This window comes from Amphiprion ocellaris, chromosome 16 (genome assembly GCF_022539595.1).
Source record: "Amphiprion ocellaris isolate individual 3 ecotype Okinawa chromosome 16, ASM2253959v1, whole genome shotgun sequence".
NCBI lineage: Eukaryota > Metazoa > Chordata > Actinopteri > Pomacentridae > Amphiprion > Amphiprion ocellaris.
Window position 1 is genome coordinate 32597022 of NC_072781.1, and position 13507 is coordinate 32610528.

General features: G+C 37.6%; 1 protein-coding gene across 1 annotated transcript; it reads right to left on the reverse strand.

Moving 5' to 3' along the window:
- Positions 1–395: 395 nt before the first annotated feature.
- crls1 (cardiolipin synthase 1) lies at positions 396–13023 on the reverse strand. Its single transcript, XM_023284261.3, has 7 exons — positions 12454–13023; positions 8307–8444; positions 6088–6217; positions 5529–5614; positions 4003–4071; positions 2266–2357; positions 396–786 (listed from the first exon to the last, which is right to left on the reverse strand). Exons 1-7 carry the CDS (start codon positions 12880–12882, stop codon positions 693–695), a joined length of 1038 nt encoding a protein of 345 aa, XP_023140029.1. The 5' UTR covers positions 12883–13023; the 3' UTR covers positions 396–692.
- Positions 13024–13507: the final 484 nt, after the last annotated feature.

Here is a 13507-nt window from a genome sequence, read left to right on the forward strand (position 1 = left end):
TCACGGCAAGGCAGGGCCAAGTCAACAGGGCAACCCTCCCCCCGGGCCGTAGGAGCCACAGGGCGGCACCCCAGAGAGCCACCGGGGCCACCGTGAACGACGCTGACCCGGAGAACAAGAGAGAGCAGCTACTGACACCCCCAGCACGCCAAGACCGACCCAGGTGGCCCGGGGCACGAGGACCCACCCGCCACCTAAACTCCCAGAACTGAGCTTCTTTGTGTATTTAGTGTTTCTGAGGTCTGACTGGATGCATCGGTCCTGCTGCTGCTGCTGCTGCTGCTGCTGCTGCATTTTTAATCCTCTGCTTTCTGCCTTCAGATGGATCAGCTGCCAGATTTGTGTTTCCTGAGATTAAACATGTTTGATGGAAAACAGCCACACACAGACGGGAGCAGATTTTCTGTTTTTAATCAGAAATCATTGGTTTACAAAACTGACAATCGATGATTAGGTGGACGCTGAGAAAATAGAAGCTCTGTGGACAGTCTGAGGGTGAGCGTGGGCGGACCGACCTGCCCGGTGGCAGATCTGCCGCCGTAGTGTTGCGATAAACCATCTGCGGCCTCCGAGTGTCATCGCCATGGCGACTCCTAAACGGCTGTCACGGCTACTTGGTTCCAGAGCTCCTGGCATCCGTTAGCCACGGCCCATCAGGGTCTCTGTTCGCTGCTTCGTTCTGCTGCCGCTGATCACGGCGTTCTGGTGTTCAGCACCTGGACCGTCTTCCGGCCGTAGTGCCAATAACTGTACCCGGAGGCTGCTGTGGTTACCGCGGTAACGTACCTGAAAAACAACACACCACACAGAACTTAAAATATTGTATTTCTTTATCATTTCCTCAACAGAACAGCCAGGGTTAGGAGCAGAGCGACGTCAAAAATCTAAAATAACAACACAGAACTTCAAACTTTCATTCTGACAGGACCAGATGTTTCAGGTTGTTACATATAAAAACCTTCTTTAATTGTCTTTTCCCCTTTATTTATTAACATATTTCTTTTCCTTATTGACTATTACTACTTCTAGTGTTGTCTTTGTGGTTTTACCATCTTTTCTCCTTTATTCCACTTCTTCAGAATAATTGTGCAGAAACAGTAACTCTGAGTTCAGACCAACAGATGGAAGAGGAAGAGCGGGTTTTTAGAGAAAGCATCACAAAATCTCAAACTACAGGAAGAAATAATTCTCTAATCTTCTAAAATCTTCTTGTGAAATTTCAGTTTAACCCTCCTGTTGTCTTCATTTACGGGCACGAAAAAATATTGTTTCCTTGTGCGAAAACAATCCAAAAATTCATCAAAAAAATTACCCAAATTTCTGAAAATTTGCAAAACCTTCAGGAAGAAAACTCCAATAATTCCTTAAAAGTTTCCCTTAAACGTTTTATTTAAAAAAAAATTCCCCAAATTTGGCAAGAAAATTCTTAAATATTTTCAAAAACTGAGTAAAAATCTTCCAAAAACATCTTTAAAATATCTAAAGTGATTCCATATATATCAGTAAGGCTTGTAATATTTTCTTTAAGAACATTCATTTAAAAAAAAAAAAATCAACCAAAATCCAGTGAAATTCGCTGGATTTTGGTTGATTTTTTTAAATGAATGTTCTTAAGAAACATTTTTAACATTTCTTTTTTTCCACCAAAACATGTTCAAAGATTTCCCAAAAATGTTGAAAATGTGGACATCAGAAGTTTCACTGTGAAAATATATATTTTTTCCACATTTGCAAACTTTAACCGGGTTAATTTTGACCTGCAGGACGACATGAGGGTTAAACTTTTGCACCAAAACCACCAGACGACGTCTAAGACAGACAGTGCACTGGGCATGCTCTTTGTTTTGTTTGATTTTTAAACCTAAAGTGTTAATTTATGACACATTTTTCAGTGATTTCTGGACCGTCTGGCTTTTAAAATGATGCATTCACTGATTTTTTCCTGGTGGCTGGAACAAGCAGTCAGTTTCCTCCAGCAGGTGGGTGTTGGGGGTTGAAAGTGTGATTATGATTCTAAGGACCGTTTGAATTATGAGGTGTGTCATGATGTCAGTCGGTTCAACAGTCGGCTGGAGGAGAAATCTGCATAAAAAAGTGGGTTTCTGTGTTTGTCTGGAAACGAGTCGACACTCTTCACCTGAACAAACATCATTTATGAGCTCCACTCGGATGAATCCTTTTAATTATTTACTAAAAGGAAAGCGGGACGTCATGGATGTGAAGGTGAAGTGACTCTTCACATGGAGTATTAATGTGTATTCTTACCATAAACACTGCAGTAGGACGCTGTCTGTGTACTGGAAGACTGGAGCAGCCAGAGAAGCTGCAACCAGGCAGAGCTGGATGGCTGTGTTCACCTGGAAAACGCACACATTAAATACATTAAAAGACAAAAACAAAGCCACAGAAATGTTTAACATTCACAAGCTTCTGGTGGATAAATTAATGACTGCTAATGATGCACAATATTCTGTTCTGAGGACAACAGAGAACAAATTATGAATATAAAAAGACAGAATAACACCAGAAAACTGAATATTTTGTGTTGTTTTCCGCCTTTCATGGCAGAGTTTAACTTTCAGGGTAATGTTTTGTGTTTTATGGCTCTTATCCAGGTAGTTTTCTCCTGACTAGAACCTTTTTTGTGTCGTATCGACTCTCAGATCTACGTCGCTTTGGATAAAAGCGTGCTAAATGCAACACTAAACCGCAGAATTGGAGGTAAAGCTACTTGCTGGTGCAACATTTAAAGGAAAATCTTTGTCACTGGCCTGAAAAACTTCATTTTTTTAACAAAGCTAGAAATTTCTTTGGATGAAAAATGATCCAAACATTTCATAGCTGCAGTGTAGATTTGAAGAAGGCACCTCTTTATGATCAGGATGTTTAGAAATCCAGTTTCTTGTGTACGACTGTGAAAGAAATTAAACGTCACATTTTTAACTAAACACCTCAGTAGACTCTAAAGCTGTGACTCATTCATTTGCATGTTGTTTGTGTACATTTATGCAAACAAAATAAGTATTTTTTCATTATCAACCCTCTGAATTTTAAGACGTTTTTGCCTCTTTCGGGAACATTTTGTCTCCTTGTGGACTGCTTTTTTAATGCAACATAAACCATGAAACAAATCATAAATAACTGGAATCAACATTGTTTTTACTTGCTACATTTTTAATTAGATTTCATATTTGTCTCCTCATTGCTCTGTGTAAACACTGCCTGCAGTTCAGCTGAAAACTATCTGAATTTTTCATACATAACCGTTAGTCTCAGCTGAGTCCATCATGGCTTCATGGCTGTACAGAGGAAAGCAGAATTTGTAGTTTTTTACATAATCTGATTACCAGAAACAGTTTATTTCCGGTGAATTTTTAAACGACACATGTAGAATTATGGGATTTTGATGAAATAACACAATTTTAAGCTCAGTTTTGGTTCATTTTCCAGATCGGAAAGTTGAAAATGCTACAATTTTACCAGTTTTTACAGTTTCTAGCAGATTAATGGTGTCATTTTGGCCTTTTTGTTTTTAAAGATAACACACCTTTCAAACCTGCTGTCAGGATTTAGGGTATAAGGGTTAATTATTAAGTTATGAGCATCATATATGAGATAAATAAACTGTAAGAGTTTCAGAAATAATGCAGCACATTTGCACAAACATGGTATAAATGAGTGACAGGACGAGTTGCTGCTTAAAAGTTTTACATTTAAATTCTCAAAAATCATTTGAAGAGTCACTTTTGGTTGAAATGTGAGAGTTATTGATTAGAAATGTAGAATCTATCTGGGTTAATGCAGAGGAAAGTTTCTGTGTTTTTGTCCCAAACTTTACTGAACTAAATGAAATTTCAGCTGCCTGCTCCTGATCCATGAAGAGGTAAAACTGAAGTGGACACTCATGATATCAGAAGCTGTGAGAACCTTTTCACTGCTGTTAAATCTGCTCTTCAGTCCGCTGAAGCACTAAATGTTGGGAGTGGGAGGAACGCAGCTCACCTTGCTGAAGAGTGTGGGCTTGAGCTGAGCCGTGGTGTAGCAGGGGTTAAAAAACTTACTGAGGGTCACCTGCAGGAAAAAAAGGTTTAGAGTACATCCAGAAAACACGGTAATAACACAGATTATTTATAGAGAGCTCATTCTGGCTATAAAAAATGCTTCACATCAATAAAAAAAGGTTGGAGAATAGAAAAAATAAAACATATGAAACCCTCAAACCAAGAGTTAGTTAAAGGTGACCTGTGGAGACTCCTGGTAATTAAATAATAACATTCATGTTGTTCACCAAAACCTAAACAAACCAAAAACTCTTCAGAATTTAACCTCAGCCATAAAATTAAACATAATTTACGATGAAACACGAGACGATTACTTTGGGTTGTTACAAGTAATCCAACATTTCACTCCGACAGGGAAGTTTAATCAGTTCTGTTCACTCCAAAAAGAAACCAAAACTCTCTCATTGCTCTCTTACAATCTGGTTAGATTGCCATGGCAACTGATGCTGAGGAGCTAGATCTCCATGGTAACTGATGCTGAGGAACTAGATCTCCATGGTAACTGATGCTGTGGGGCTAGATCTCCATGGTAACTGATGCTGTACAGCTAGATCTCCATGGCAACTGATGCTGAGGAGCTAGATCTCCATGGTAACTGATGCTGAGGAGCTAGATCTCCATGGCAACTGATGCTGAGGAATTAGATCTCCATGGTAACTGACACTGTGGAGCTGTATCTCCATGGTAACTGATGCTGTACAGCTAGATCTCCATGGCAACTGATGCTGAGGAGCTAGATCTCCATGGTAACTGATGCTGTGGGGCTAGATCTCCATGGTAACTGATGCTGTGGAGCTAGATCTCCATGGTAACTGATGCTGTGGAGCTGTATCTCCATGGTAACCAATACTGCACAGCTAGATCTCCATGGTAACCGATGCTGTACAGCTAGATCTTCATGGTAACTGATGCTGTGGGGCTAGATCTCCATGGTAACTGATGCTGTGGGGCTAGATCTCCATGGTAACTGATGCTGAGGAGCTAGATCTCCATGGTAACTGATGCTGAGGAGCTAGATCTCCATGGTAACTGATGCTGTGGAGCTGTATCTCCATGGTAACTGATACTGCACAGCTAGATCTCCATGGTAACTGATGCTGTACAGCTAGATCTTCATGGTAATTGATGCTGTGGAGCTAGATCTCCATGGTAACTGATGCTGAGGAGCTAGATCTCCATGGTAACTGATGCTGAGGAGCTAGATCTCCATAGTAACTGATGCTGAGGAGCTAGATCTCCATGGTAACTGATGCTGAGGAGCTAGATCTCCATGGTAACTGATGCTGAGGAGCTAACTTGGTCCAGGTTCTGTTCAGAGTTTCGGATTTAAATCAGCTGTAAGAAGCGTCTCCATTTAAGTTTGTTTACTGGTGATTGTTTATGAAACAGACTGACCGGCTAAATGTCAGCTGACCAGAGGGACCAATCAGAAATATTTGTTGTTTATTGTGATGTAATCAGACTCACCGGTGGAGGAACAGTCTTATATCTGACCCAGAAGACGGCAGCGATCAAACCGATGTCTCTGAAGATCACCAGAGCTGTCAGTGGAGCTGAAACACAAAACAACACTTATTAATGACTTTATACCATTTTATAGCACATAAAAGACTATTTAACTGTGTGTTAACTCTCTGAACCCCAAACTGTAAAAACTGAGAGAATCAGTGGATTTTTAACTTTCCGACGGTCCCTGAACGGCTCATGTGATGTGCCTTTTGGCTGGAAAAGTCTAAGTTTACTTTCACTTTATTTCATGTGTCTTATTTGAAAATTCTGGAAAAATAAACCACTTGCTCTATCCGGATTCTGTAAAAAATAAAAAAATTCTGGACTTCTTGCTGCAACCGTGAGGTCATCAGTGACTCAGTGACGACCAACAATCGTGACAAAAATTCTGATGGTTTTCGGCTGAACTGCAGGCAGTGTTCCCACAAGTCACTCTTACATGGACACAATGAAGAAAAATGACCCACAGTTCAGGCTTAAAGTATAGTTCAGAGGGTTAGAAAGCGCTGAAATTCACCTGGTATGAGTTCAGCGTAGGTGAGACTGACGTATAAAATACTGATGAGGATTTTGTCGGCCAACGGGTCCAGAGCGCTGCCCAACGCCGACTTCTGAGTGGGCCATGTTCTGGCAATGTAACCATCCAACTAAGACAAAAAGACAGAAATAAACAATAAATAAATCATAATGAAAGACATGAAAGTCTAGAGTTGTGAAAGTTTTACAAAGATCAGGATCAGGTTTTAACTAACAGATATCAATTCAAACCTAAGTCTGAACCTTTGTTTATATCCACTATCACACAGATGTTGTGTTTTTGAATAACTTTCCTAATAAATGCAGCTTCATCAATCAATAGTAGATTCACTTTTGATGTATTGGTCATTCGTTCTGTGTCTACCTTGCTGGGAACGCGATCCTCGTTAATCTAGGCCTGTTTTAAAGTGTTTGGAGGTCATTAAGAGTCTCAGAAGTCTTTGTCATGGTGTCCCTTTACTAGTTAAACTTCTACAATAGTCTATGTTTGCCAACATGAATGTCTGCCTCTTCTAGTCATTACATTATTGTATTAAAAAGGCAGCAGCTCCACCTGGTGGCTTAATATGGTAGTGCAGCTAATCTACAACACTTACAGTGTGTTTTATCTCTGTAAATGGTATCATATGGGCATTTATTAATATTTAAAATGACTAGGATTTTTGATTGGGAGCAAATAAAACCTGATCTGAACATCTGTAGAAAATAAAGGTCAAAAGGTTGACTGCAGATCAGGACAAAATTAGTCCTATTTCCAACATTTAACTGTCTTAATGTGCAGAAAATGTGTCTAGAATTTTAATAGAAGCACAGCAAATCAAAATGATCTTGTGTTTTATTTTTTTTAAATTTGTGTTTAACTGGCTCAGCTTTTTATTTTTCTGTCCTTTATTAGCAAGTTTGGCAGTTTAATTTATTCCAGAGGGACTGATTGTTAGCATAAGGCATTAGACAGTAGCATTAGCTTTAGACATGAAAAATCTATAAACAATAATTAAAAAAAAACAAAAAAAAAAACAGACAGGTAAAAATATCGAAAATATTGCACGTATTGAGTATAGTATTACAAATACTATAACATAAATGCATACAGGTAACAAAAATAAACAACTAAATGAGTAAATACTGCACACACCTGTCAAAGTGTCCTAATTCAACCTAAATAACACAAAGGAGCATCTCATATTATTACAATATGGTGGAAAAAGTTCAATGTTTTGCATCAGATGTTCCTCAAAGTGAAATCTGTATACATTTTAGAGTCATTGCACTTTAAAATATTTTAAGCCATTATTTGTTGTAATTTTGATGATAATGGCTTATAGATCATGAAGCCCTTATTGACAGATAGATTAGATTAAACTTTTATGGATTCCACAGCGGGGAAATCTACAAAATACTACAGAAAAAGACAGAAAAACAGCACAAAAAAGAGCAGCACACAGATATAAATAGATGCTTTCTCCTTTAAGAGAAGAAATATAAGTGTCTAGAGTGTTAAATAAAGAAAAAACTGAAAAATAAAATGATAAAATTTTATATATATATAAAAATTACTTAAACTAATATATGACTATTATAATATATTATTATAAAATGATTAATTTATTATAATAGTATGAGATATACCTGTATTAAGTGCATACATTTTATTTTCAATAAGTCCAAAGTTAAATGTGTGTTCGTACAGGTGTGTTTGTGGACTCGTGTGTGTTTTACCAGGTGTGTTCCGACAGGTGTGTTTGTGGATTCAGGTGTGTTCCTACAGGTGTGTTCCTACAGGTGTGTTTGTGGACTCAGGTGTGTTCCTCCAGGTGTGTTTGTGGACTCAGGTGTGTTCCTACAGGTGTGTTCCTACAGGTGTGTTTGTGGACTCAGGTGTGTTCCTACAGGTGTGTTCCTACAGGTGTGTTTGTGGACTCAGGTGTGTTCCTCCAGGTGTGTTTGTGGACTCAGGTGTGTTCCTACAGGTGTGTTCCTACAGGTGTGTTTGTGGACTCAGGTGTGTTCCTACAGGTGTGTTCCTACAGGTGTGTTTGTGGACTCAGGTGTGTTCCTACAGGTGTGTTCCTACAGGTGTGTTTGTGGACTCAGGTGTGTTCCTACAGGTGTGTTCCTACAGGTGTGTTTGTGGATTCAGGTGTGTTCCTACAGGTGTGTTCCTACAGGTGTGTTTGTGGACTCAGGTGTGTGTTTTACCAGGTCGGTGGCTCCAGCCAGAGTGAACAGAGCTAGACTGAGGTGAAAGTGCTGCTGGACGATCAAATGACCCAGAAATGGAGCCAACAGGATCCGACTCAAACACAGCAGGTTGGGGATCGTCCAGGGGTTCTCATACTGCAGGGACACACAAAATACAGCAGGGGTAGTATTTAGAAAAGACAACACAGGTACAACAGTATCAGTACTAAAGGAAAACAAAAAATACAGCAGAGGTAGTATTTAGGAACAACAATACAGGTACAACAGCATCAGCCTGCAAAGATAAGACAAATATTTGTTGTCGTTGCCGAGTCACGACTGTATAATGAAATTTGAGTCTCATCCACATCTGTGCAAAAAAAAAAAAGGACATGAAACTGTCAAAAGATAAGCATTATAAACATCTATTAAAATAAATGATGTGCAGAATAAATAAAATGAATGAAAAAGCAGAGAAATGCAGAGTAAACATGAAAGTTTTCTAAGCGATTCTGATTTAACCCTCATGTTGTCCTGCAGGTCAAACTGACCCGTTCTAAAGTTTGAAAATGTGGAAAAAAATATTTTCACAGTGAAACTTCTGATGTCCACATTTTCAACATTTTTGGGAAATCTTTGAACATTTTTTGGTGGAAAAAAAGAAATGTTAAAAATGTTTCTTAAGAACATTCACAAAAAAATCAACCAAAATCCAGTGAAATTGACTGGATTTCGGTTGATTTTTATGTGAATGTTCTTAAAGAAAATATTAGAAGTTTTACTGATATATATGGAATCACTTTAGATATTTTTAGGACGCTTTGGAAGATTTTTACTCATTTTTTGAAAATATTTACAAGAATTTTATTGCCAAATTGGGCGTATTTTTTAAAAATAAAATTTTTAAGGGAGACTTTTAAGGAATTATTGGAATTTTCTTCCTGAAGGTTTTGCAAATTTTCAGAAATTTGGGGAATTTTTTTGCTGAATTTTTGGATTTTTTTCAGACAATGAAACAATATTTTTGGTGCCTGTAAATGAGGACAACAGGAAGGTGAATTTTAAGTGAAGATATAATAATTTTACAAACTATATGCGTGTTTCTGTTCATGTAAATCCTATTTAAATGTGTTTTTAATGTTGACAGAGAACCTTTTAGAAGGGTTTAAACTTTAAATTTAAAAAACAACTCGTCAGCCTGACTTCGTGTGTTTAAACATTACTTACTTTATTTTATTGTAATATTGTCATTTTACTCTATCCATATATCTTGTTAATTTAATTTATTCTGTTTTTAAATCTACTTATGATTATTTTATTCCATGTTGTGTCCTTATGTTTTTTTAATATGCCTTTATTTCACTCTCTGCTCGTTTTAATCTTATTATCGACTTATCAGTCGTAGGAGATCTTTGAACTGAAGTAAACTTTATGAACGGCGCTGTGTAAATAAAGTTTAATTAATTTATTATCTTTTATCAGTGAATTCTAGCTCATGTACAGGACTTTGAGCTGCACTGCTGTCATTTTAAGACCTTTGATTTTTATGCTTTGTTACTTTATATACTTTATGCATCTTCTATTTAGTTTGTTGTTGAGGTACTTTTGTTTATTTCTGTACCACCAGTTATACTACATTACACTACTCTGTACATGTACCACCAGTAATACTACATTATATTACTCTGTACATGTACCACCAGTAATACTACATTATATTACTCTGTATACATAACACCACAGTTATACTTCATTATATTACTCTGTACATGTACCACCACAGTTATACTTCATTATATTACTCTGTACATGTACCACCACAGTTATACTTCATTATATTACTCTGTACATGTACCACCACAGTTATACTTCATTATATTACTCTGTACATGTACCACCACAGTTATACTTCATTATATTACTCTGTACATGTACCACCACAGTTATACTACATTATATTACTCTGTACATGTACCACCACAGTTATACTACATTATATTACTCTGTACATGTACCACCACAGTTATACTACATTATATTACTCTGTACATGTACCACCACAGTTATACTACATTATATTACTCTGTACATGTACCACCACAGTTATACTACATTATATTACTCTGTACATGTACCACCACAGTTATACTACATTATATTACTCTGTACATGTACCACCACAGTTATACTACATTATATTACTCTGTACATGTACCACCACAGTTATACTACATTATATTACTCTGTACATATACGTACCACCACAGTTATACTACATTATATTACTCTGTACATATACGTACCACCACAGTTATACTACATTATATTACTCTGTACATGTACCACCACAGTTATACTACATTATATTACTCTGTACATGTACCACCACAGTTAAACTACATTATATTACTCTGTACATATACGTACCACCACAGTTATACTACATTATATTACTCTGTATACGTACTACCAGTTATATTACATTATATTACTCTGTACATGTACCACCAGTTATACTACATTATACTACTCTGTACATGTACCACCAGTAATACTACATTATATTACTCTGTATACATAACACCACAGTTATACTTCATTATATTACTCTGTACATGTACCACCAGTTATACTACATTATATTACTCTGTACATGTACCACCACAGTTATACTACATTATATTACTCTGTACATGTACCACCACAGTTATACTACATTATATTACTCTGTACATGTACCACCACAGTTATACTACATTATATTACTCTGTACATGTACCACCAGTTATACTACATTATATTACTCTGTACACGTACTACCAGTTATACATTATATTACTCTGTATACGTACTACCAGTTATACTACATTATATTACTCTGTACATTTACCACCAGTTATACTACATTATATTACTCTGTATACGTACTACCAGTTATACTACATTATATTACTCTGTACACGTACTACCAGTTATACTACATTATATTACTCTGTACACGTACTACCAGTTATATTACATTATATTACTCTGTACATTTACCACCAGTTATACTACATTATACTACTCTGTACACGTACCACTACAGTTATACTACATTATATTACTCTGTACATGTACCACCACAGTTATACTACATTATATTACTCTGTACACGTACTACCAGTTATATTACATTATATTACTCTGTACATGTACCACCAGTTATACTACATTATATTACTCTGTACACGTACTACCAGTTATACATTATATTACTCTGTATACGTACTACCAGTTACACTACATTATATTACTCTGTACATTTACCACCAGTTATACTACATTATATTACTCTGTATACGTACTACCAGTTATACTACATTATATTACTCTGTACATTTACCACCAGTTATACTACATTATATTACTCTGTACACGTACTACCAGTTATACTACATTATATTACTCTGTACACGTACTACCAGTTATATTACATTATATTACTCTGTACATTTACCACCAGTTATACTACATTATACTACTCTGTACACGCACCACTACAGTTATACTACATTATATTACTCTGTACATGTACCACCACAGTTATACTACATTATATTACTCTGTACACGTACTACCAGTTATATTACATTATATTACTCTGTACATGTACCACCAGTTATACTACATTATATTACTCTGTACACGTACTACCAGTTATACATTATATTACTCTGTATACGTACTACCAGTTACACTACATTATATTACTCTGTACATTTACCACCAGTTATACTACATTATATTACTCTGTATACGTACTACCAGTTATACTACATTATATTACTCTGTACACGTACTACCAGTTATACTACATTATATTACTCTGTACACGTACTACCAGTTATATTACATTATATTACTCTGTACATTTACCACCAGTTATACTACATTATACTACTCTGTACACGTACCACTACAGTTATACGGCACTGTTTTCATTATTTATTAATATTTTTCTGTATATATAGTTTTTGTACTTTAAAGTTATTGGATGTTTGTGTTTCCATGGAGACCAATAGTGACCTGGTTTAAAGGACCACCTGTTGTATCTGTGTTGTTGTTGTTTACGGGTAACTCTGTCCACCTGTGAAACGTCACTCAGGTGCGTCAGTTTCCTCACCAGCTCTTTGAACTTGAACAGTCCTTGTCCCGGTACCGGTCCCGGTCCGGTCTCCCCCCGCTGCTCCACCGGGACGCTCTCCGGTGTCTCCTCGCTCTTCCTGCTGCCGCTGCACAGTCCTCGCGCACCGGGGGTCAACACGCACCGGAAGCTGGCCGCCGCCGACCTCTCGTGACCTCCTCCCCGGTACGGAGCCCGGTGGACCCGCTGGAGGATCCCGGTCCAGCACGGGACCCGCCCGTCCGTCCATCGGAGCCTCAGCAGGCACGAGCCGCTCACCTGGGGCTGCGTGTGTCTCGCGCGCTCCGAGACAGGTGTGTGCGCGAGCCGCCATGACGCGGGCTCGAACCCGCACGGAGCCGCGCGGCGCATGTTCGCGGCGTTGCGGCGCAACGGAGCGAAAATCCGCTGAAAACACGCCGTCATCATGTTCACGAGCCCCCCGTTACCGACACACCGGCCTCGAGCGCTGCATCCGCGAGCTCATGACGAAGTTACCGACAGCAACGGTCACAGCCGACCGGGACAGGCGCGAGACAGCAGGCCGCCATGCTGCCGTAAACTGAAGCGGCCGGAGGTGTCGTAAAACCTGATCTCCTGTTTATCTCCAACGGAGGCAGTGATTGGTTCACAGTGATGATAAAAAAAAAAAAAGCTGCTTATTTAAACAAACTTGACCGAAAAATTAGGAAAAAAGCACCAGAATCAAGTTTTAAAAAATATTTATGATACTAAAATTCTAAAAAAAATTACGACATAATTCTTTTATTTGCAGGAAACTACCACAATTTATTAAATTGTTTATTTTTCCTTTTATATCAATAATAAGTCGTATAATTTAGACAAATTAGACAGAAAAACTAAGAAAAAAGCATGATTGGGAAAATTACGTCATGATAATGGTATTTACAGAAAAAAGCCATAGTTTATGAATTGAATGTTTTATTTTTCCATTAAATTGATGGTAAAAACTCATTATTCAAACAAATTAGACAGAAAATCTAAGAAAAAAGCACCAGAATCAAGTTCTATAACATATTTATGATTCTAAAAT